The sequence below is a fragment of the Mesoplodon densirostris genome, chromosome 2 (genome assembly GCF_025265405.1).
Source record: "Mesoplodon densirostris isolate mMesDen1 chromosome 2, mMesDen1 primary haplotype, whole genome shotgun sequence".
Taxonomy (NCBI): domain Eukaryota; kingdom Metazoa; phylum Chordata; class Mammalia; order Artiodactyla; family Ziphiidae; genus Mesoplodon; species Mesoplodon densirostris.
The window spans coordinates 172,775,097-172,801,422 of record NC_082662.1 but is presented as its reverse complement, the minus strand read 5'-3'; the positions used below and the strand labels follow the sequence as shown (position 1 = coordinate 172,801,422).

Below are 26,326 nucleotides of genomic sequence, written 5' to 3'. Positions count from 1 at the left end.
CTGCAGTCTTTCAGTTGAGAGATGGTGGCTTGGCCTGCAATGTTAGCATAGGAGACGGTGAGGAGTGGTCAGATTCTGGATGTATTTCAAATGCTTATGCTGAGTGAAAGAAGTCAGACAAAAAAGAATACATAATGTATGATTCGATTTATATCAAATTCTAGAAACTATTCAATACAAATCAATCTGTAGCAACAGAAGGTTGTTTGGAGACAGGCAGGGGAGGGGAGGGAGGGATTGCAAAGAAGCATGAGGACTCTTTGGGGTAATGCATATGTTAATTACCTTGATTGTGGTGGTGGTCTCACGAGTGTGTATGTGTCAAAACTTATCAAATTGTAAACTATAAATGTGTGCAATTTATTGTATGTCAATTACACCTCAGTAAAGCAATTCAAAGAGAGTGCCCAGGATTGTCTGATGGATTGGACTTGGGGTATGAGACAAAGAGAAGTCAAGAACAGTTTGTAAGTTTTTGACTTGAACACCTGGAAAATTGAATTAAATGGCCAGTTATTGAGATAGGGAAAATTGAAAGGAGCATGGTTTGAGAGAGAAAATAAGAAGTTTGCTTTTCAACATAGGAAGTTGGAGGTGCCTATTAGACACACCTAAGATTCTAAAGCAATGAAACAGAGAGTAGAAAAGAAAAGAAGAACTCCTCATGGCACTGCTATTTGGACAGTCACCTAATCTATTGTACATTCTCTCCAGACAGCATGGAAACGACACTGGACCAATGGGACATCTCATGGCCCCTATAGATAAACAACTGTGAACATCTCTCATCTTTTCCTTTATTCAGCATTATGGTTTGCATGGATGGGCCACATTCTTTCCTCTTGCTTTTAAAGAATCCAGTCAGTTTGGGAAACCAACTGATGCATTCAATTGGCATTCAAGGTTGATAAATAGCCTTGGCAGAGACAACAGTGAGAAGACCCAGGTCACAGACAAATGCAATGTACTCATCTTGAAAATGAAGATAGTAATAGGACCCACTATTGTTGTGAAGATACATTAAACAAATTGATATGTATATATATATATATATATATACACTTTAGAATAACACTTGGACGTTAAGAAACCGCTCAATAAATGTTAGCCGCTATTGATTAGCTTTTTCCTCCTAACGACATTTATTCTTTAGTCGTTTTGATTTGAGTTGTTTCCACTAAATTGTGGCTTTCTTTAGACAAAGGCCTGATATCTTGTCTGTTGATCTACGTGTTTCCCCTCACCATCCTAATGCTTTGTCCAGCGTCTGGCCTGAAATAATAGCGTAAAAGGGAAGCTCAATATATTTGCATTGAATTAAATTATTCTCCCCTTATGGATAAAGACCCCCAAATCTGAAGACATCAGCATGAGGACCCATTGCCCACCTCCAACCCCCAGGGCCGGGGGTGGGGAAAAAGACCAAGCAGGCCACCGGCTCTATTGTACGTCACCGACCCACCATTACACTGACACCTCCCTTTCCTAATATAAAGGGATCATGGGATGGGGCCCCCCAAAACCCCTGGGAGTCAGAATAAGAGGGACTCTCGAACTGGAGACGATCAGTGGTAAATCGTGGGTGGGATTTGGTAGTTCGGAAAAGGAAGTACCAAACCAAGAAGGGGGGTGAGGGTGAGCAAGCTTGGGACGAACCAGAAATCAGAAGCTGCAAGAAGGTGTCAAAGAAGACCTGCTGTTGGGATGGCGCGGGGTCGGGGGATCCAAAGTCTCAGAGAGGAGTGGGCGAGGGAGGGAGGGTCGACTGCGAATGGACAGGGGCAAAGGCAGGCGATTGGACGAGGGAGAAGATAGAGTCCCGGTTGCCAAGGCAGCAACCGGAGGAGAAAGCCTTGGGAAGGTGGTGCGAGTGCGGGTCCTCCTCCTCCTCCCGGACCCCCTCCATCCCCTCCCGGAGGCCGTGCTGACGTGTCGGTCCAGGACTCACACCCTGGAGGGCACCGCCCCTCCCCGCCGCGCGTCCCCCCGCCCCCCGCGCTCCGCCCCCCGCCCCGCCCGGGCCGCCTCCTCCGCGTCACCGGCTCCGCGAGGTGACCACAACATGGCTGCGGCGCCGGGGCTCCTCTTGTGGCTGCTCCTGCTCAGGCCGCTCTGGCGGGTACCGGGCCAGCCGGACCCGTACACCGTCCGGCGCTTCTCGCAGCACAAACTCTGCGCGGACGACGAATGCAGCAGTGAGTGCCCGGGAGGGCGGCGCGGGGGCGGGGGCTCGGCCGCGCACCAAGCCGGCCGGGGGGCCGCAGGCCGGACGGGCGGAGCGCCGAGGTGGGCGAGCCCCGGGTCCTTGCGTCTGTCCCCTCCGGCCCTGCCGGCGCCCGGGCTAGCCGGCCGCAGCCGTGGGGGGCTGCACCTCCCACTTGTTGCCAGCTGTTCATTTTTCCTTCGCCGACGGAGGCGGGGGGTGGGTGGCGGGTCGGGGGTGGCCCCCGGTTTCCCCGGGGACCGCTCACAGCGTCCCCTCCCCCGGCCCGCCTCGGCTCCGAGGAAGGATGGGGTGGCGCGCCGCTCTCCCTGGGCTCCCCGCGCTGCCCGCGAGCGCTATCCTGCCCCCTCGGCGGGGACCTCGCTGGGTGCAGTCCGGGCGCAGATGCGCTAAGGGCTCGGTGGGCGCCTTCCCTGCGGCAGGTTGCTGATGGGGCCCGGGAAAGGCTTCCTGGCGCTGCCCCTTCGCCCCTCTGCTTCACTGGGATTCGAGGCTTGGACCGCCTTTTGAACAGGGATTGGAGTTTAGGTTTGGGACGAGCCCGGAGTCCAGGCTTGCGGTGTGTTCCAAGGTCTTCTCCCCGGCTCTCTGTTATTTCTGTGCTTGGAAGGCTCCTGCAAACAGCCAGGCAGGGAGGGCACCGGAAAGGCCAAAATCTTTCGTTCTCGAAAGAGGCCACCTGGGACCAGCAGCCTCCTCTTTGCGCAGGAAGCGGAATGGTTCCCTAACCGCGAATTGGGGGTGGGAGGGTGGACCGTGGGCGTTGAGGAGGGCAGAGAGCCCCACACTCAGGTGAAGAGGATTGTTAATAAATGCTGCAAGAGTTTTATAAATCCAACTCGCTTCAGCCTTAATCATTATTGCTCTTGGGCTGTCTTCCTGTGTATTTGCCGGACAAGTATCATCCTTGTGGCCTCCCAGCCGGTCTCAAATAACCTTGTAAACTTACCAATAACCACTTCAGAAACGGTTGTTCATCTGTTGTAACCGGTACCTATAGAAAAATGTTCGTTCTGAGGAGGCCGAAGCCTACAGTTTAGCTATGTATATTCAAAAGGGGTGTTATTCGAAACCAGATTTCACAATTTGAAGAACTGTAGCACTGCCAGCCGTTAGAGGAAAGAAAGGAGTCAATCTTTGATTTGTGTTAAGCCATTCCTAGAAGTAACCCTAGGACTGATGTAAATAAACGCCACGAAAGTGGAGCAACTTCCATGAATTGTTCCTGCCGTTTTCTCAGAGTAAATCCGGGTTATTAGCAAGCAGGGTTGGACATAGCAGATGTTTGCTATTCGTTGCTTTCAAGCACTATCCTACCTGGGTTCCTCAAAACCAGTTGCCTAGAGAATCACATCACTGATGCTTCCTTAGTATGGAGACATGGTGTTGGAAGGGCCCATGGTGGTCACATAACTTGAGAAATGGCATGTGTCGGAACAGATGTAACCAAACACACCAAGCAGCAGCTAGAGCAGGCTCTGGGTCTGTGTTGTGTTGCATAAAGTGTTTACTTAGTAAGGTGTGTGCCTGTGAGCTGTCCTTGTGTGCTTTTCAGATAGCTGTTTCTCAGTGTGCATTATGTTGTCATCTGATTTATTATTACAAATCTGCAGTGATCTCTTTTAAGGGGGATTAAGAGATACATTGCCGTTTCCAATTCTGATAGAATCCCCAGTCTTAAATTGTCCATCACCTTCAACTTGGCCTCTCACCTAATTATATCTGAATTAGGATGCTGACATGTATTAAAATAATAAGATTTTAGCTTTAAAATCCGAATAACCCCCTTTAAATCTATATGTTTGTCCCTCAAATACGTATTTAAAGATGTGCTTTAATGTATCTATTGCTAATTGGCTGTTAGAAGAAGTGTCATTTCCATTTCATTCTTCTTTTTCTCTGCTACTTAATTGCACTTATTGTCCATTTCATCTTACATTAGAAACTGTGTATTTGGCCAACAAAAAGAAAAATATTGCTTCTACCAATTTCTAGATCGAGTGTGATTTGTCCTGCATTTTAAGACTGAAGGTAACTACGAAACAATTCTCATAGTTTTGAGGTCCCTGCCACATATGATTTGGTTTATAGAAACAAAACCCACTTGCCTACTTTTGATTTTGTTTATAGAAATAAATAAACCTTAATGTTGGGTATAGTCAACATTATATACTTGCAGAAAAATAATATCTTGTAATGTGATTGGATCCATAATAGGGTGTGATGTCCTTGCCCATTAATTTATCCATATACTGAGGGAGAGAGCAACTTGACTGCAAGTGAAATGGACAGTGTTTACTGCTGCATGGTAGCAGTTACAGCCATTTAAAGATAGGGCCTTTTAGTGGTTAGTTCAAGTTAATTGACCCCTTGGGGGTTCTTGGGTGCTCTCCCCAATTACCTATTACCTCTGCATTTAGTCATGCTTACACTAGTAGCATCTGTGCTCGAATTTACCCAACTGCAAAATGAAGCTTTTTATGATTATGAAACAGCAAAGACTGAGGACTAGATGGTTAGAGAGGGAACCAAGAGTTTCACTTGAGACCAGCCATGTGTGGCGGTGGATGCATTGGGAAAGTTTCCCTCTCTCCTGTCTTCTTGCAGGGGGATGTTACGATTTATAATGAATAAAGCTCTGTAGATGCTTTGAGCATATGAGTTGAAAGTGATTGGTTCCAGAGAGTACTGGAGAAACTTTATTGTTGTTTACATGAATGGATTCTTATATTTCCTGATCAGCCACTATGGACTGTGGAAGTTGAATCCTGATATCTGCTTGTTTTTTTTCTCTCTTTATATACAGTGTTAATGTACCGGGGTGAGGCTCTGGAAGATTTTACAGGCCCGGATTGTCGTTTTGTGAATTTTAAAAAAGGTGACCCTGTATATGTCTACTATAAACTGGCAGGGGGATCGCCTGAACTTTGGGCTGGAAGTGTAAGTAAAAATTTGACATACTTAATTTTCTTCCTTTTTATTGGCTTGTTTAGCACTGTAGATTTTTTTATTTTTTATTTTTTTTATTTTTGGCTGCATTGGGTCTTCGTTGCTGTGTGCGGGCTTTCTCTAGTTGCGGCGAGCGGGGGCTACTCTTCGTTGCGGTGCGCGGGCTTCTTGTTGTGGTGGCTTCGCTTGTTGCAGAGCACGGGCTCTAGGCGTGCAGGCTTCAGTAGTTGTGGCTCGCGGGCTCTAGAATGCAGGCTCAGTAGTTGTGGCATGTGGGCTTAGTTGCTCTGCGGCATGTGGGATCTTCCCGGGCCAGGGCTCGAACCCGTGTCCCCTGAGTTGGCAGGCGGATTCTTAACCACTGTGCCACCAGGGAAGCCAGCACTGTAGATTTAAGAAACTGTTTCTTGGGGTCTTTGATGGAGTTAACCTGTCCTCTCTGCTAGACTGTGGAAAAAGAGGATGGTTCTGTGTCCCCAGCTGGGGACACAGAAGAGGGACTTAAACAGAACTGAACTGCTTCTGGCTATCACTCCTCAGCATCAAGTTCTAGGCCTTACCAGCCACGGATGCTCCATACATAGTAAATAAGGATGTGGTGGATATATATACAATAGAGTGTTATTCAGCCATAAAAAGACTGCAGTCTTGCCATTTGCAACAACATGGATGGATCTGGAGGGTGTTGTGCTTCGTGAAATACGGCAGAGAAAGACAAATACTGTATGTTATCACTTATAAGTAGACTGTAAAAAGTAAAACGAATGAATGTAACAAAACAGAAGCAGACTCACAGATGCGGAAAACAAAATAGTAGTTACCGATAGTGAAACCTGAAAAATCTTATCTTCATTGTTTCAAAAAGGAAGTATCTGTGGGCTTAATCCTGTAAAGTATGGGCAAGATAGTGTTTCAGGTATTCACGTATAGAGTTAATTTTAAAAATAATTTTTTTCTAAATTATTCACATACCTAATCATGTGTGCTGTTTCTGTTAAAAAAGCAAAGTATCATTTTCACTGTGTGCTTTCTTGTTTGTTTGCTTGTTTTGCTTGCAACTGCTGGGACATCCTTTTCCTGCTTTTTTGGACAATTGCTCCCCCAGGTTCACTGAAGCAGCTCTATTCCCAGCCAGCTCTGTGGGTGCCAGGACAGCAGACATGGAAATCAATGACTTTGTCATACTTTGATGTTTTTAATGAGGAGATTCACTAGGAGTGACCTGATTGGGAGGCTTATGAGCTCTTGTCCTTTCCTTTTTATGTGATGTGTGGACTGGTTATTTACTGAAAGTAATAAGAGTCCTCGATGCCCTTAGGATTGTACAAACTCAGAGAAACACCCAGTCCCAAATGTGAAAATTTTTACTCTCAATAAAACACCAGACAAACAACAGGAAAGAGGGCTTGAGAATCCCCCATTGGGAAGAATCGATTTATTTTGCTGGCAGTCCAGATTCCTAGGGAGGAGTCTTGTAAGACCCAACTGGTCAGGTACAGCCCTTGTATTTAGGCAGGATCCCAGTTGAATTACCACATTCAAAGAAGAATCTATTCTGTTTCTTTCAAGTCTACTGCATGAGATTTCTTGATAGTCTCTACTCTTGGAACATTTTTTCCAAGTCACTAGGCTGCATTTTTCATGTAGTGGTGAAGCTGGAGCGTTTGGGTAAGTGAACTTGACTTTGCATTTTCCCTCTTCCACACCTTTGCTCACGACCATATTCACGTCTAGAAAGCCTGCCAATCTTTCTGGTTCCCAACTCTGACCCTGCCTTCCTAGGGAAGCACTGCCCTCAGCTCCCAGCCAGAAGGGATCTTTGCTGTCTAATAATTGTTTAGGTGGCGCTTTGTTTGCACTGCCCATGTGGCGTTCCTTTTACTGCCTTGCGTTGTAGTTAATGTGTGTACTGCCCTACCTCCTGTGAAGTCAAAAGCTCTGTAATGGCAGGGCCCATATCTTACCCATTTTCCTTGTGAATATTTACTTTCAGGGCAGTGGCACTTATTTACATTTGTCCTAATAGTAGCTTATGCAGAATTGTTCTCTTGAAACAATTCCCTTCCCTTGCCTTCCCTTGCCTTGCCTTCCCTTCCCTTTCCCTTTCCCTTTCCCTTGCCTTGCCTTGCCTTCCCTTGCCTTGCCTTCCCTTCCCTTGCCTTGCCTTCCCTTCCCTGCCCTCCCCTCCCCTTCCCTTTTCTTTCTTTTCCCAAATCAAATCAGCAGTTCCTTGGCAGAGATGATATACGGAAGCAAAATTAGATATAAAGCTTACTTTCAGTCATGAGGGCCCATGATTCTGCATCTTTTTGTCAGATCATAAGAAACGGGACCCACTCAATGTAAAAATACGGAGTTTTTTATGACCTGTGGTCTCAGTTGACAAAGATTATACAAAGATAAATGTATTTCCTCTCTCCACATAGCTGTGATTTCTTTCCCTTTTCCATATTCTCTTAATAAAATAAAATTTTCCTGGGAAGGAAGTATTTTCCCTCAGTCTCCTGTCTCATGTCATGAACCTTATACTTAAGGAAATTAAAAATTCTCTCTCCTGAGCTTTCAGAATGGTTCTTGTTTTTATTTCTTAGTTTTCATCCTGCAGCTTCTTTTTGTTTCTTAGAGTTTCAGACTAACTGCTAATGTAGCAATTTAAAATTGCCTTGTCTTATCTAATCTTCAAGGCAGTATTCTACTAAAACTGGCTTTCACATAGTTGCCAAATATAACAAGAGCCCTGTAATGAGGATATTTTAGGAGTTAGTGATAAGATAGCCTTTTTTTTTCTTTTTGTGCATTTGATCTGCATGTCAGTCTCCTTTAATGATTGGAAAGAGATCTGCTTCTCCCTTTCAGACTTGTAGCTAGTAAAAGACAGTGTATGTTTCTCAAGAGGACAAACTTAATATGTCTTAGTGCTATAGATAAATGGGATAATCTTCTATAGAGGTTTACTTTGTAAGAAACTAAGCTTGCTGTGTAATTAGTATGAATTTTATTTTCTCCCCAAATACTTAAATCCATTTGTTGAAAAACCTACTATAGCCCATGATATCAATAAATATTTGCCTTTTGTTGTAGTGGTCATGCATTTCAGAAATGGTTTTTTTTTTTTTACTTATTAATTTTCATGGCTTTTTTTTTTGTTTGTGTGGTTCTTTTTGGCTGTGTTGGGTCTTCATTGCGGTGTGCGGGCTTCTCATTGACGTGGCTTCTCTTGTTGCGGAGCATGGACGGCTTTCAGTAGTTGCCACGCATGGGCTCAGTAGTTGCCGCGCATGGGCTCTAGGGCGCACAGGCTTCAGTAGTTGCGGTGCGCGGGCTTAGTTGCTCTGCGGCATGTGGGATCTTCCCGGGCCAGGGATGAAACCCGTGTCCCCTGCAGTGGCAGGCGGATTCTTAACCACTGTGCCACCAGGGAAGTCCCCTCATGGCTTTTGTTTATTGGTTTAAGAAAGACTTCCAAGTACTGGTTTATGAGTGATACTGTGAAATGTGCAGATAAATTCTTGTTAAAGGTTATTTGGAATTGTTTGTAACCAGCCTTGATTTACATAGTTTTAATCACATAATATACAATAATTTTCTCTTATGCAGATCTTCTAGCTACTTCAGGAATCTCACTTTATGTGCCCTGTGTTTAAAATTAAGCTGAATGTTGAAAGAAAACTTCAGTGGTTTTAGAAAAGTTGCCCTTACAACATTCTGTACTTAATTTTTATTGGAATAATAATCTTTGTAATCATAATAGCAACATGCATCTCTTGTGGTTATATCTACCTATCTTTATATTTCCTCTCACTACTAAGAAGTCTCTCATTTATATTTCTTCTACAGAATTTTGATTGATATTCATTTCTTTTGCCCATTTAATATAGGTTGGGCGTACTTTTGGATATTTTCCAAAGGATTTAATCCGTGTAGTCCATGAATATACTCAAGAAGAGCTACAGGTTCCAACAGATGTAAGTTGTGGGTTTTTTGTTGTTATTTGTTCTCAATTCTAAATTGGTTTATAACTTCATCAGTTACATTCAATTAAGTATTTTTGCAAGTCTTTGCATGTGTTTTGATCAAAAAAAAAGTTCACATCTGTGTGTCAGATTTTAATTTATTAGACACCTTTAAAGAAAGAAAGGAAAGAAGGAAGAAAGAAAGAAAAGTTTGAAAAGAATTTACGGGAGACTTTATATCATAAACTGATAGTTATACGTTGAAGCAGGTGTTCTTATACAAGGCTATGTATACTCACTCAGGATTTTTCTTTGCTATTTTATGTGAGGAAAAAAGGACGAAGAATTCAATATCTTTGTATTTAGTTATTAAATTTAAGAGGTAAATACTTTTTTTACAAGTAAGATGAGAAGGTGTCTCACTTTGAAAACTACTTATTGAATAGCTTTTAGACATTTTAAGTATATAGAGATCCGGTTAAATTAATCAAACCCCAAATTATACTGGGTTTTCTTACTGACTGTAATGATTTAAGGGATTAGAGTTATGTGACAGATTTTGGAAAAGGGAACCTGAGCATTTCAGATGAGGTCCAGCCTCAAATCTACAAGGTCCTGACTGCACAGTCTATAAAGCATTCATCCAGGGTGCACCAACTTAAAATAGCTTTGTGATGACAAGGATTTTGTGCTCTGGGATTCTCATTCCAGCTGATTATTTTCTGGAGTTTTAAAATTTATAAGAATTGATACCCACCTTCAAACAGAAATCTTTGAATAACTCTTTGGTGTTGCTGCAAGAGCATGTGAGCTGCTGGCCTGGGGCACTTCTCAGCTGAGCTCGGCAGAATGGGTGAAGTCATAGAGCCATTGCTGTTCTTGAAATTTCCTTGTCTTTTCGAGGGACATGAAATCAGCCCTATTGCCTGTTAGGCTTCACTCCTAATGAAGATGCTGCTGGGAGGGAAATACGCATGAGACCACAGCTCACTGGTCACAGAGACCTCACTTGTTGGGGATTCTGCCTTCTCACTGTACCTCTCACTCCATGCTTCCCTCAACATTACGAAATGGCTTAGAAATGCACGCGATGGGAAGAGGAATCATTCATCCTTACCACACTTGTCAGGTCTCTCTAGAGTATTGTGAGAGTTTGGTTAGGAGAAGGAAATTATCTTTGTTGGTTTTTTAACTTTTCCTTCTGTTTGCGACCCATTTTATGTCAATTTGTTTACTAGCAGAGGAAAGGAAGAATATAGACTTACAGGTAGTCTAAAAGCAGATCTTATTGACAGCTAATCAGAACCCTGATTTAGAGTAGAATGTATCCCTCACTGAATCTTGTTTTCAAGCTGTACTTGTGGTGATAGTTAAGTGGGGAGCCCCGTGACACCATTCTCTGTTCCTTAACATTTTTACTTCCCCTGCACCTGTATTTCAGTAAGATGCTTCTCAAGCTGAGTTATCTTTCCCAGTCCAAGGAAAAAATGAGCCAGAAATCTGTTGTAGACTTAGAGCCTGTCAGCTAGGAGCTTCTCCCTGTTTCCAGCTGGGTAAGCAGGGAAGCACAGCCTAGAGGAGAGGATGATGGAGACGCTGGGTGGTCTTCAAGCTTCCCCTGGACAAATTGGTATGAAGTAAATTCCCAGAACAGCAGGCATAGGTATTGGACGTTGGGGGACCCAATAAATGATACCCTACCTTTCCCTACTTGTGCTTAGAACAAATCAAGAAACCCAGCAGTCAGGTGGATGGAGACCAAAATGTCACCATTACTTACTGGTAAAGCTTTTTGGAGAACATGGCTCAAGTGTGTGGAAATTAACAGGCTTTTGAACATTGCAGTCTAGAATAAGACAGACTTACCCAGCCACAGGCAGAGCTAGCCAAGTGGGGGTCTCCCCCAAGGGGGGCTGTCCCTGTAAAACTGACAGCATGGAAGAGAGAGGGTGTGTGTTCCTTCCATCCAATCTCAAGCAGAAAACAGGGATGGTGTAGAACAAACCCACCAGCCACATGAATCATTCCTCCCCTGGGGAAAAGAGAATGAAGGGAAGCCAGGAGGAGCATCGCTCAGGTCAAAGTCCTTCCTCATGGAAGCAGGAAGCCAGGGAAAAGCAGGTTCCATCCTCCTATCTCCTGACTCCCCAAGGTTGGCGCAAAAGCCCCTCTAAAGCCAAACATGAATTTGAGATCATCTCTGTCATTAGCCTGGGTAAGCGTTTGCTCTTGTGACACTCGGTTAGTGACACACTAATGTTTTTCTTTCCCTTGCAGGAGACCGATTTTGTTTGTTTTGATGGGGGAAGAGATGATTTTGATAATTATAATGTAGAAGAACTTCTAGGATTTTTGGAATTGTACGATTCTGCCACTGGAGATTCCGCGGAATTTAAAGAAGAAACTTCTCAGCATGTGGAAGAACCTCCTGAAGCGTCTAAGGGAAGTGACCCTGAACCTGAGCCAGCAGAACCCAACTCAGAGGAAAGTGAAAGTATATTATCAGAAAACACTATGGAACTCAGGGAAAGACATGAGGCTCAGAAGAGCCACCCCCATGTAAATAGTCAAACGGGTCATGCTCAGGGAGAGCGATCTTCATTTGAACCTTTTGGAGAAATGCTGCAAGATAAGTTAAAAGTGCCAGAAAGTGAAAACAACAAAACCAGCAATAGTTCTCAGGTCTCGAGTGAACAGGAGAAGATTGATGCTTATAAACTTTTGAAAACAGAAATGACTCTGGACTTGAAAACCAAATTTGGCTCAACTGCCGATGCACTTGTATCAGATGATGAGACAACCAGACTTGTTACTTCGTTAGAGGATGACTTTGACGAGGAATTGGATGCTGAGTATTACACAGTGGGAAAAGAAGAAGAGGAAAGTAAAGAAAACTTTGATGAGCTGCCGTTACTAACCTTTATAGGTGGAGAAGACACGAAAGCTCCAGCGAACTCTGGAGTTGAGAAGCATTCAACAGAGAAAGAGCAGAATTCACATGAAGAGCATAAAGTTGAGGAAACTCAGACCCCTGGCATCAAAAATGGTGGTAAAAATATACTAACAACCTGGGAAGATACCATCTTCTCTGATGTCACAGAAGGTAAAGAAAACACAGGTACGGATTTACAGAGTACTGAATCAAAGGAAGGAGAGGAAGGGGATGATGCATTAGTCCTGGACGGCAAACTGGGGAAACCACAACCAGCAGTAGATCGTATTGACCCTGAAAAGGCAGCAGACGGGCTTTGGAATGTAGAAGTCCCTAAAACAAATAATGACAAAGACCCAGAAGTGGACACAGAACTTCACATCAAAGGAAAAGGGAGGAAGGTTGAGGAACCCAAGAGGGACCTGGTGCAGGATGAGGTAGGATTAGAGGATGAGATGCGAGAAGGCATGACTCTGCGTGGTTCTCCTCAAAGTGGCCTCCTCCACTCTTCGCCAGCTGCTGAAAAGGGTACAGAAACATTAAAACCAGCCTTTGCTAATCAAGAGAATGACCTAAAAGGAGAAGCCGTTCATATCACAAAAGAAATGCTCCATGAAGAAAAGCCTGGAGGGCAGAGTTTGGAAGGTGCCTCAGAGAGGGAATCGGTCCCTAAAGCGGCAGGGAATCAAAGGGACGAAGGAAAGATTAAACAGGAGTCCATGGCTGTGGCACCATTCTTGGGCGGTCATCAGCCTAATGCTTCCAAAGAGAGTACGCAGGAAGTAGATGGTTTGGTAAACAGACCCAAACCACACGTGCTTTCGGGGGAGCATCCAGGTGAGGAACTTATAAAGGAATGGCTTCTTAAACCTCAAAATCAGACTAGAGCCTCCTCCCCAGGTGAAATTGGTTTGCCAAGAAAACCGGAAGAAGAGGGTCCCATCCCGGGAAGAAATATTTCCTGGCAGCAAGGAGATGTGGCTGCCACAGCTAACAAGCAAGCAAGGGAGAAGAGAGGGCTCTCTGAGGAAGAGGTCACAGCGGACACCTCAAATGAGGGGCACAAGCCACTGCCGGCCACGCAGGAGGTCGGAAAAACGGGCCAAGCTGATAGCACAGAAGGACCAGGTTTCCACACTGAAAAGCCAGAAGCAGAAGATGACGATTACAGCCCCGAAGAACTACTGGAGGATGAAAATGCTGTAAGTGCAAAACGGTCTAAAGAAAAAAGCCCTGAGATTCAGGTCAAGAGGTTAGATGTTGACCTTCAAGTCCCTGAAAAAGCTGTTTTAGGCGCCGTTAAGACTGATCCTGAAACTGAAGAAAACAAAGAAGAAACTAGTAATATGTTGGAAAATGAAAGAAAAAAGGAGACTGCAGGTAAAGGGGTAGACAGTCTAGGCAGGGACCCAGGTAGTCTGATGGTGGAAAAAGAAGAAAGCTCTCATGTGGATCAGAAAGCACGGAGACCCTCTGAAGGAAGTGGCTTTCCTGGCAAGAAAGAAAATCAGACCCCAGAGTTCAGTGAAGCGTCGCAGAATAAAGATCCTGATTCTCTTAAAGAAGACACCCTTGAGGAACACCTGAAGACCTCAGGGCTCGCAGAGAAGCCTGGGATAGAACTCTCGAAAGAGGATGAGGAGGATGTACAGAAACTCGTGGATGCAGGCAGCCAGGGGTCTGCTTCTGAGGACCATGATGATGATGACCCATTCCCCTGGGCTCCCCATACACCCATACAGCCTGAGCACAGTGTCCCCATGGAAGACTTGCCCATAATCAGCAGTTTCTTTAAAGATCAACAGACTCTGGAGCGGTTCCAGAAGTACTTTGACGTCCATAAGCTGGAAGCCATGTTCCAGGAAATGTCATACAAGCTGAAGGCGGCACAGCGGGAGAGCCTGCCTTATAATGTGGAGAAAGTCCTGGATAAGGTCTTCCGTGCTTGGGAGTCACACATTCTGAGCGAGGCAGAGAAGATGCTCGATGCTCGTGTGATGAAAAATAGAGACCTGGGGATGAAGGACAGTAACATGTTTGAAGAGGCTGCGGTGCTAGATGATGTGCAAGACCTGATCTATTTTGTCAGGTACAAACACTCCACGGTGGAGGAGACTGCGCCCCTGGCAGCGGCACAGCCTGCAGAGGAAGGCTGGGGTGGACCAGCGGAAGGTGAGGTGCCCACCTATGGCCTTGTAGAGTTGGGCTTGAGAAACGGGTGTGGGGACCAGGGGACTGCTGAAGCACCTCGTGCCGTGCTTGTAAAACTCCGTCCACAGGTCCCAGCGTGCCCAGAGGTCAGGGGCAGCACGGGGACGCCCACACGGCCCTTCCCGCCTTCTTTCTTGGAGGCTGGAGCGTGGATAAGGATTTCTTGCCCTGCTTTGCCCTTAGACAGTGAGACTGGTAGCATTCTCAAAAAGAAACATCATAAAAGGAGAAAGATATGAACAAGAAACTGATGCACAAAGTAGACCTGTTCACAGCCTACAAGTTCCATGAAAGGGCTTTTTTGAACACAGAATAACTGCTGTCTGGCCAGGGATTGACTGGCGTAACTTTTAACTCGATGCCTTGCCTGAGCTTCTTCATTCCCTCCAGCTTTCATCTTTGATGGGTGCCATGTTCTTTCTTGCCCCTTTAGGGCAGTCACTTAGGTAGTTAAATTCTACCAGGCCCGCGGGGTTCTCGCATGCAGATTAATCAAGGATCAAACCAGGATGCAGAGCCTTCCAACACAGCACTTGGCGGAGAAGCCGTTGAGGAAATAGTGATTGAACTGACCCTGAGCCAACATCCTAGATAAGCTGATTCCTAGCTCCGTACTGTTTTCTCTGTCCCCACGCTTTTCAAATGGAGGCATTTGAACTGAGGGTATACGGCAGACTAACAGGGGGACATAAAGCCACAGAAAAAACGTATCTTCCCAGAATGCCAATTTGGAGACGGGAACATTTTTACTTTTAATCAAAGCAGCTATATTTTGGATTAGAATGCAGAACTCAAATGAATTTTCGGGGTAAACTATGAGGTTTCAAAGAAATTCACCTTTGCTGTGGGTCACATTGGGCTATGCTCTGAGCCTCTTAGGGACAGAAATGAGTTCACTCCTTCTGACTCTTGGAGGTACTTTGAAAATATTTGAAAGGCACTTCAGCGAGCTGCCTTTGTATGTAATGCCCTCCTCTGGGCTAGCTCTCTGAAACAAGCATGCTTGTGTATGAAGGGGGCCTGTTATTTCTGGGTAGAATAGACGTCTCCTATTTCTGCGCTTGACTGGAATTCCCTTTTGCATATTTATCTATGTGGGCATGTGTTGGTTTGCTAAGAGAAGTCAGGCTTATTGAAGTCCCTACCATAAATATATTAATTTATGAAATACTTCGGGATGAGGGTTTTTTTTTGTTTTGTTGTGTTTGTGTGTTTTGCCACGTGGCTTGTGTAACCTTAGTTCCCAGACCAGGGATTGAACCTGGGCCTTGGCAGTGAAAGCACAGTAGTCCTAACCACTGGACCACCAGGGAATTCCCGGGATGAGGGTTTGTCAATTTCATTGTGTAGCTTAGGCATCTGTGAAGTGAAAGGAAAGCAACTGAAGCTCTTTTTTTCCTTGCCCAGTTGTGCCCCCACGGGATGCCAGCACACTGAGGGCAGGGGTGAGGGGCCCTGGAGATGTGTGGTGAGGGGTTGCTGGAGCGGGGCTGTCTTCGAGCTTTGCCAGTATAGTGCGTTCTTCTCCCCTATAGATATACAACCACTGCTGGAGGAGAATATTCCACAGGAGAACACAGAAGTTCTTATAATGCAGATTCCTGAAGAGCCCAGCCACTTGGATCAACCCGTGACCAGTGACATGGGTACATCAGAAGTGTCCCAGGAGCCAAATACTGAGACAGCTGGAGACCCAGGTAACGCTCGCTAATTTTTCTCTACAAAGTAGAAGCCTAAGAAGCCCTCCTAGGAGATTTGTCGCTAAAAGTAGGAAATAGAGGGGAGAATAACACAGGTGTGAATGTGTAAAAAGTAGGAAATCCCAGAACTAACAGAGAAAAGCAGGAGTCAAGACAGGTGGAGATCAATCATATGAAGCAGGTCAGAGACCATAACTAACCTACCAAACAGTGCTTGGCTAGCATTAGCTTATGCAAGTAACTTAAATCTAAAATACTATTCTTAAAAAGCCTTATGCTCAAAAACAGTAGTTTTCTGCCAGACCAACAGCTGCAGAAACTCTGGGGGTGGAGACCGGCCATCTGTTTAACAAGCCGTCCAGGGAATTCTGATCTGTTACAAGTTAAAGTTAGAGAACCATTGCTCTGAAACTAACAAATTCTGTCTTCCCTCCTTCTGCCCCTCCCCTCCAATAGAGTACATTGTAGCTTAGTTGTTTTGTTAATTTGCTACCTGGACATAGAAGTTTTTTTTTTTAAAACAGTGAGGGGATATTTATGTCTAGATATCCTTATACTATAAGATGAGAGGAAACAGTACAGAATTTTTGCAGTCATAAGGGCCCAGTGTAGACAGACCCCTGTGAATAGTACTTAATCACTGAGCACAGTAAACATACAGTGGGAGAGCAACTCATTTCATTTGGATTGAGAAAGTTGTTTTAAAAATAAAGTTTTAAAGAATGCAACCCAAGTAATAGTATCAACAGCTTTCTAATTTTTGTGTAGCTCACTCATTTTACCAATAAATCAGAACAGCTGATTGTGTTATTTTGTCTATCCAATATGGCAATATGAATCATTACCATTTTACGTTTTTAGAGGTCATGGTCTCTAACCATAGGTAAAGCATTACCCTGTGATACCACAGGCCTAGCAGCACTGGGCTGCCCACCTGACTTACCCCCCCTTTAAAATATAGGAGAGGGGGCTTCCCTGGTGGCGCAGTGGTTGAGAGTCCGCCTACCGATGCAGGGGACATGGATTCGTGCCCCGGTCCGGGAAGATCCCACATGCTGCGGAGCGGCTGGGCCCGTGAGCCATGGCCGCTGAGCCTGCGTGTCCGGAGCCTGTGCTCCGCAACGGGAGAGGCCACAACAGTGAGAGGCCCACGTACCACACACACACACAAAATATATATATATATATATATATATATATATATATATATATAGGAGAGGTCACAGCAGGAAGAGGAATTCAGCTAATTTGAGAAGAAATGGCATATTAGAGGTCTCCTATGTTCCAGAGGATATTGCATTCATGTATAATACTCTCTACTTCTTAACTCTTGTAACTCAAAAAGGTTCTGCTTGTTGAGAACGAGTTATATACCAGTAAGACTTATTACTCTCTCGCTTAAAAACGGTCAGGGTTAGGAAAGATTTTGCTTGCAGAATTAAAAACAGAGGTTTTGCCTTGTCCTTTAAGTTCCAGCACAAAATGGCATCAACTACCTTTAGAGGCTGACCTTCCCAAATGTTCCTGCATGCGTCTCAGGTGTTGAGGTGCTGACCTGATTGGGCAAACCTCACCAGTGGTCAGATTCGTAGGTCAAGAGCAACGGAATCTCAGGGCTGGAAGAGATCTGAGTGGCAGCGAGTCCAGCTTCTCACTAATTGCTTCTTGGACTCCTAGCTGTTTATAAGAAGCACCCCAGACCCAAATAACTCATCCTGAAATCTCCTGCCTACCACCCCCTCATGTGGAGATCCTTTCAGGAAGAGCTGGAATTCAAGCGTTTTCACAGAGCTACAAGCTAGGCCCCCACCTTGTAAGCAGTTCCCTTTCATCTCTCTTGGTGTTTACCATATTCCCTTTTGTGTAGCTGTCATTCATCCATTCAGTAAGCAGTTACTGAGTGCCTGCCAGGTGCCAGATGCTGGTGCTGAGTATGGGTGCAAGTCTGCAAACTAACACTCTTTTTTTTTTTTAATTTTCAGTTTTGTTTATTTACATAGTCTCTTACATAAAAGGAAACAGAAATCCATCAGTTTTCATTTATTTATTATTATTATTATTTTTTTATGTCTGCATTGGGTCTTTGTTGCTGCACCGGGGCTTTCTCTAGTTGTGGCGAGCGGGGGCTACTCCTTGTAGTGGTGCGCGGGCTTCTCATTGCAGTGGCTTCTCTTGTTGCAGAGCACAGGCTCTAGGCGCACAGCCTTCAGTAGTTGTGGCACGTGGGCTTCAGTAGTTGTGGCACACGGGCTTAGTTGCTCCGCGGCATGCAGGATCTTCCCGGACCAGGGCTTGAACCCGTGTCCCCTGCACTGGCAGGCGGATTCTTAACCACTGCACCACAAGGGAAGCCCCCATCAGTTTTTAACCTACTCAGAATTACAGTTTTTCAGATTTAAAAAAGATCATCCATTTGTATAGATTGACTAACACTCTTTTCTTACTCGTCGTTTGCCTGAAGTTTCTAATACAGTGCTTCACCAGCACTAAATAAGTGTTTGTTAACTGTGACAGTGTGTATATGGGAAAAGCATAAAATTCTGGTTTTCTCAGTCCCCATGAGTCTCTATTGTTCAGATAGCAGTTGCATTGCCAGGGATGTGATGGAGGGACTGCTGGTGGGTAGAGTGGGTTGGAGATGATGTTCATTTATACTAGAGGACGTGATGGCTCTAACGGGGGTTCTGAAGTTTTTTTATATAATTGTCTTCAGGAGAAGCACATATCCAGGCAGAGTGACTGATATTTAGTGGGCACTCGATAAATATTTTAAATGAAGAGAAACAAATCTTATTCTGAAGGATAAATAAAGTATTAGCTTTCTCCCTCGATTTTAGGGATAATTACAACAGAAGTCACTCCTATTGATGCTGTTGATGCAAAAAAGCAACTAGAAACAAATGCTGAAGAACCATCAAGTGTCACACCTTTGGAAAATGCAGTTCTTTTCATATATTCATCCGTGTTTTATTTAACTAAGACGGTAAGTCTGACATACAATTTCTTCAAATAGAATGTTGATCATTACAGTTTTCAAGTTGATTTTAAGCATGAGATGAAGAACTTAAAATGTCTTTATGAAAATTACTCCTGAGCCTTTGAAGGTAGTCTCTGAAACGAGCCGCAGGTGTGTGATGTTGGGTGGTGGGTTCTTAGCTCAGTTCAGCACTTGAGAAGGATGTGCTGCCTGCCAGCACTAGACGTACGCACACCTGTAAAACGTGGTTCTTCCCTCGAGGACCTTTCAGTCTAGCAGGGAGATAAGGACGCTGACTTGAAACGCTGTATGATATGGGAAGGAAGAGAAGTATTTACCTGATGGTGGAATAATATGTTGACTAAATTAATTCACTGAGGTGGGAGGACAGTCAGAGAAGGTCAGAAGTTAGCCGCGACATGTTTTGAGCAGGGTTGAAGGACCCGTGTGAGTTTGATGTGTAGTTTGTTGTTGAATAGGACTGGGGGAGATGCAGTCACACGGAGGAAGGCATGTTTGAAAAGTTGGGACATGAAGAAAAGGTTACTTGGGGAAGTCAGGGAAGCGTTAGTCGGTGTTATCCAAGTATAGAGTTAGAGGGTCATGGTCTTTTGGAGGGAGATGGGCACACATAAAGGAAGTTGTGTGTCATGATAAGTGATGTTAGGGTTGGAGATCCTTTGAAGGCTTTAAGGAGGAAAGAAGTATGGTCATATTTGTTCTTAGAGTCACTTATGGCAGAATATTTATTCAGATTTATCTGTCTGAGTCCTGATCCAAATGAGACATTCGATCTGTCCAGAAGCTTAAGCTTTTTAGGACTTAGCGCCCCCTTGTGGTATTTGTTGAAATTCGACGTTCTTGGTAAATATGGGAATGAGCAAGCTTCCCGAATTTGGAGACAAAGTTGCTCTTGGAGCTATAGAGAAAGTATTGTCAACAACAAAAATATTTTTCCTTTAGGTTCTGTTATTTCAAGACTTTTGTTGGGAAAGGGGTTATTTTTTGTTATTTCAGACGCAGGGGCTTTGAGTGAGGATGGTCCAGTTTCAAATCCCAGGTTTATCATTTAGAAGCCTGGGCAGATTACTAAGTTTAAACCTCAGCTTCCTCATCTTTAAAAGGCAGATAATGCCTACCCCAGTTGTTGTAAGAATTAAATGAATTGATAATGTCAAGTGTCTTGTGTAGTGCCTGGCATTTTATAGGATCTCATCCCCTGCCTACTTCTCATTTGGATGGTCAGAGGGCAGTGTAAAGACATTGAATACCTGGGGAATTCAGGAGAAAGGCCGCCAGGATGGGAAAGATGGAGGAAAACCAAACCATTTTTCAGTTTTCTCCATGGTTGTGGTAGTGGCAGCCACCCCGGTGATGGTGTGCATGACTTGTGCAGTTAGAATAATGAAATTTTCAGTGATTAAGGCAGTCTTAGAATTCAAATTTGGCTATCAGCATGAATCATCATCACCTCTAAAATTTAACAGCCTCCAAATGTGGGAGGAATTCTTCATTCATTTTATTTGTGGATATGCACAGAGCCCTGTTCTAGTCCTGGGCTGGGGGACACAGATGTGGTAGAGGATACAGTCTCTGCTTGAGGGATGGTGGGAGAAGATGCAGACCTGAATAGCAAGAGAAAAGGGCGCATGTTACAAACTAACAATGATTTGAAAGGTATTGTCAAGAAAGTATTTTGATGGCCCAGTGTGTACAGAGTATTGTGCTAGGAATAAAAGAGTCTAAGAGGTATGAAGCATCATTCTGATTTCTGAAAGGCTTAAAAAGGGGTGTATCAAATCTATATGAAAATTGGAAAAATGGAAAACATGAAATCGCTTTCATGAAGTATCAAATAAGTAGTATAGATAATTATTTGATAGAGCTGGGGAATAATGGGGTGCTGACTTGTTTGGAGAAACTGCACCAGAAGTCAGACGCATAGATCAACAGTTAATGGAATCTCAGGGCTTGGAGAGATCTGAGAGAACAATTAGTCCAACTTCTCACTAACTGCAGTAATTTCCACTACTACAGCCCTGACTAGTAGTTACGAGGTCTGGGCATCAAAAATTCCTAGTGTGATCAACCTACCTTATAAGGCTACACATTGCTCTGTTGGCTAGTTCATTCTTATATTGACTCCAAATTTTCCTCCATATGATTTTTTTTCTCTTAGAATCTAATTCCTTTTCTATATAGTAATCTGTTAAATATTTGAAGTTACTGCTTTAATTTTGGGGGTTTTTTTAGTGTTTTAGCATGGAAAAGTTTCAAAATAGTAATAGTAAAGAGAGAGAAGAGTAAAATGAAATCATGGGCCCATCACTTGGCTTAATGGTAATTCCTTAATATCACCCATTATTTGACACATTTCAAAATCCCTTCCCCTCCTTTTAAAATTGTTCTTACTTAATTTGGGATCTTGTTGAAGTCCAAAAGTTATAAGGGGTTGATATATGCCCTAAATCAACTTTAATCATATATATATTACATATAACAAAGTGTACCCATTTTAGGAATATGGCTCGTGAGTTTTAACAAATGTGTACACCCATGTAAAAACAACCGTAAGCAAATATGGAACATTTCCTTCGTTTGAAAAAGCTCCCTTGCGTACCTTCCCAGTATATCCCCTGAACTACCTGCTCCAGGCAACAACCACTGACAGAACTTTTTCTCATATAGATTAGCTTTTCCTGTTGTAGAATTACAATTATAAATGGATTTATAGTTAGGATTGAAATTTGCTCAGTCATATGGTAAGTTTATTTTATCTTAGAAACTGCCAAACTGTTCTCAAGGATGACTGTACCATTTTATACTTCCACTAACAATTTCTAAAACTTCCAGTTGGTCACATATTTGCTAACACCTGGTATTAGCAGTCTTAAGTTGTAGACATTCTAGTGGGCATGTCTTTGAGGTTTTAATTGTATTTCCTGATGCTTTATGATGTTGAGCGCTTTTTCATGTGGCCATAATTTTTTGTGGGTTTATGTGTGAAATAGCTCTTCAAGTCTTTTGCCCCTCTTTATTTATTTATGTTTTTTTTCAATTTAATTTTTATTGGAGTACAGTTGATTTACAATGTGTGTTTCAGGTGTACAGCAAAGTGAATCAGTTATACATATACATATATCCACTCTTTTTTAGATTCTTTTCCCATATAGGCCATTACAGAGTATTGTGTAGTGTTCCCTGTGCTATACACCAGGTCCTTATTGGTTATCTATTCTGTATATAGTAGTGTGTATGTGTCAATCCCAATCTTCCAATTTATCCCTCCCCTCTTCTTACCCCCTGGTAACCATAAGTTTTCTACATCTTTAACTCTATTTTTAGATAAGTTCATTTGTACCCTTTTTTTAGATTCCACATATCAGTGATATCATATATCTCTGAATGACTTACTTCACTCAGTATGACAATCTCTAGGTCCATTCATATTGCTGCAAATGGCATTATTTTGTTGCCCTCCTTTAAACTGGGGTTTTTTCTTTCTAAATATTAAGGTCTAAGAGTTCTTTATATTCATATAGTTTAGATACAACTCCTTTGTCAATACATATTGCAAATAATTACTTCCAGACTCTGGCTTGGCCTTTCAATCTCTTAACATTGCCTTTTTTTTTTTTTTTTTTTTTTTTTTTTTTTGTGGTACGCAGGCCTCTCACTGCTGTGGCCTCTCCCGTTGCGGAGCACAGGCTCCGGACGTGCAGGCTCAGCGGCCATGGCTCACGGGCCCAGCCGCTCTGCAGCATGTGGGATCCTCCCGGACCGGGGCACGAACCCGCGTCCTCTGCATCAGCAGGCGGACTCTCAACCACTGCGCCACCAGGGAAGCCCAACATTGCCTTTTAAAGAGCAAATTTTTAACTTTGATGAGCACCATTTTATTAATGTTTACTTTTATGTAAAGTGCTTTTTATTTCCTGCCTAAGGAATCTGAGGCATTTCCAACGACGTGAATATTTTCTCATGTTTTCTTCTAGAAGTTTTATAGCTATACCTTTCATGATTAAGTCTATGTTCCATTTTGAGTTAATTTTTGTGAATGATGTGAGGTAAAGGTCAGGTTTTATCCCCCCCCCCAAATGGATATCCATTTGCTCCCATTCCATTTCTTTCCCCTTCAAATTACTTGGCACCTTGAGGTGAAATCAGTTGACCATATATGCATGTCTCTTGCTGGACTTTATTCTGTTCCACTGATCTCTATTTCTGTCCTAAGACAATACCACACGCCTTTAATTACTACAGCTTTATAATAGGTCTTGCAGTCAGGTAGTTCTTTTGCAAAATTGTTTTGGCTATAGCATTTCCATTGCATTTCCATGTGCATTTTAGAATCAACTTATCAGTTTCTACAAAAAAGCTTGCTGAGAGTTTGATTGTTATTATATTGAATCTATAGATGAGTTTGGGAAGAACTGATATCAACAAATATTAAGGCTTCTAATTAAGTTCATCTCTGCGTTCATTTAGATCTTCAATTTCTCTAAGCGATTTGTAGTTTTCACTGTACAAGTTTCATGTGTATTTTGTTTATGTATGCCATGTATTTCATGGTTTTTGATGTTGTAAATGGTATCTTTTACATTTTGTTTACAATTACTTTTTTTGCTGATGTGTAGAAATACAGTTGACTTTTGTATGTTGACCTTGTACCATACTAAATTTACTTACTATTTACTTATCATCTTAGTACTTATTTACTAAATTATCTATTATTTCTAGAGGGAGCTGTAGATTTCATAGGATTCTCTGTGTAGATGATCATGTCATCTGTGAATAAACACACCTTTTTAAAAAAAGTCAGATTAATTAAAGCATAATTTACATCTAGTAAAATTCACCCTTTCTGTGTACAGTTCTATGAGTTTTCACATTTTTTCAAAAAATTTTTGTGTCCCCTTTCTCTTGCCTCTCCTTCTAGGACTCTAACTATATATATGTTAGCTCACTTTATGTAGTTCCACAGGTCACTGAGTCTCTGTTCTTTTTTGTTGTTGTTTTTTAGCCCTTTTATGTCTTTGCTTCAGTTTAAGTACTTCCTGTTGCTGTCTTCAAGTTCATTGATCTTTTCTTTTGTGGAATCTAATCTGTTGTTAAGCCCATCAAGTGAATTTTTTATTCCTGATATTTTATTTTTTAGCTCTAAAAGTTCCACTCAGTCCTATTTTATATCTTCCATTTCTCTCCTTAGTATGGTCATTTTAAAAAAAATTCTTAAGTATATTTTATGATTCTTTTAAAGCTCTTTAAAGCTAATATTCTGTCATCTCTTACAATTTCTTGGTCTGTTTTTACTTATCTCTTAGTTATGGGATACATTTTCCTGCCTTTTTCCATGTCTAAAGTTTTTTTTTTTTTTTTTTGGTTTGTTTGTTTTTGTTTGTTGGTTGGATGCTAGGCACTGTGAATGTGAATGTTGTTGGGTGCCTGGGTTTTGCTGGCTTCCTTTAAAAAGTATTGAAGTTTGTTTTCCTAAGATGTTAAGTTACTTGATGATCAGCTTGATCCTTTCTAGTCTTATTTTTAAGATCTGTTAGGAGGTATAGTATATGTATAGTCTTTACTCCAGGGCTAGTATTTCCCTACTATGATGATGTTATTCTTCTGTAATGTACTAAATGCCTTGAGCATTCATTAACATTAATCCATGCTGACTAGCTGAAATACAAATGTCTTCCAGCCCTGTGTTAACTGGGAATTGTTTAGCTTCCAGCCTCCTTATAGTTGTTCTTTTTGCCTGTAATTGTTCTTTGCTGATCCACAAGGAATCTTGCTTACAAAGGCGCTGCTTTGAGTTCAGCCCAGGACTGAAGGAGTCATCCTTGCAGATTTCTGGAACTCTTTCTTTGTAGTTCTCATCTTTCTGGTAACTTTCCCTGCATATTTCAGGCACTTCAGTCTCCTTGAGCTCTAATCTCTGCCTCCTAGTGAGATGGTGTACTCTGCTTTGGTTCTCCCTGCCTGTTCTGAGGTCTAGAAAGTGCCTCTAGGTAGAAAGCTGGGTGATCACAGGGCTCACCTCATTTGTTTCCCTTCTCTCAGGAGTCACAATTGTGTGCTGCCTATTGTTCTATTTCTGAAAAACTATTTTTTTTTCATATATTTTGTCCAGTTTTCTAGTTATTTTCAGTGGGAGGGCAAGTATCAGATTAGCTACTCTGTCTATAGATGTCTCTTTTTTGTTTGTTGCAATGTATTCATTGAAGAAACAGGTTTGGCTGCTAGGGGGTATCATAGTGTGGATTTTGCTAACTGCATTCCCCTAGTACAATTGAACATTTTCCCTTGTTCTTTATATTTCTTGGGAATTGGTTGGTGAGATTGGTAGTCAGATTCAGTTTCAATTTTGTTTGGCAAGGATACTTAATAGAAGATGTATACTTCTATCAGGAGGCAGCTAATGTGTAGATGTCCCTCTTTTTTTGATGCTACTAGTCATTGGTGACATTGACTAAATCTGTATCATAGGCTGCAGAATGGCAATTGACTGTATTATTCCTACTTCATGTAAAGGCGGGGATACTTCTACAAAGAGAAATTTACAATCACCTATGCTTTACACTGAGATTTGGTGTGTATAGTTAAGGCAGTATAAATATTTGATTCCTTCTGTTTAAATAGTTTTCAAAATAATGAGTTGTCTTCCCAGCATTATCCAGAGATTCCCAGAGGCTTTTGTGTGTGTGTCTCTTCTAATTCTTTTTTAAGAATCATCATGATGTCATGAATTTGAAAATATTTAGTGTGTTACAATCCACTGTAGTTATTATTCTTATCAGTGCTCAATTTCTCCCATTGTTGGTCAGTGGGAAACTCTTCAGCTTGGCTCCTGGGCCCTTTTGACACCACCTCATGGTCGCTGATACCTTCCTTGCTTTCTAATGTAACTAGATGTTCCAAGCTCATTTTGTACATTTTCTGCCCAGATCTCGAAGGAGCTATTTCTCTAAAGAGCCCTGGTTCCTCTTAGTAGGAAATGGTATTTAGAGGCAACATTCTGGGTACTAAGATTGCTTATTGCTTTTGAGTTGGCCATCAGGTCTAGGCCTTTTTTAGAGGACAAAGCTAGGAAATATGTGGGGATTTTCTTATGTGAATATTCATCATGATGCCACGTGGATGCTCCCAATCAGAATTAAGGATGCTAGTGGAATTTAAGGTAACCACATCTATCTGACATAGTATTTTCTTTCTTCATTGTTGGAAATCTCAGTTTTTACTGACATCAACGTAATTATTTACCTTATTTTACAATATTCACATAACAGTATTAAAAATACCAATATCAACACTGCCACCAGCGATACATTATTGAAAATATTGCAAGCATGTTTTGCAATTCTTTTTGTCTTTAACCTATAT

General features: G+C 42.6%; 1 protein-coding gene across 14 annotated transcripts in view; it reads left to right on the top strand.

The window, feature by feature from the left end:
- The window catches only part of MIA3 (MIA SH3 domain ER export factor 3), a 76,313-nt gene that overhangs the window by 19,106 nt on the left and 30,881 nt on the right, over positions 1–26,326 (top strand). For 12 of the 14 annotated variants that reach the window (XM_060091403.1, XM_060091401.1, XM_060091398.1 and 9 more), the window contains exons 1-6: positions 2,054–2,195; positions 5,031–5,164; positions 9,052–9,138; positions 11,404–14,230; positions 15,805–15,966; positions 18,807–18,952. In XM_060091403.1, coding sequence (XP_059947386.1) covers positions 2,063–2,195; positions 5,031–5,164; positions 9,052–9,138; positions 11,404–14,230; positions 15,805–15,966; positions 18,807–18,952 — 3,489 coding nt within the window. In that variant the 5' untranslated portion in view covers positions 2,054–2,062. Of the gene's footprint in view, positions 1–2,053; positions 2,196–4,171; positions 4,256–5,030; positions 5,165–9,051; positions 9,139–11,403; positions 14,231–15,804; positions 15,967–18,806; positions 18,953–26,326 lie in introns of those variants that run through there. The other 2 variants (XM_060091405.1, XM_060091404.1) reach the window with 2 other exon arrangements.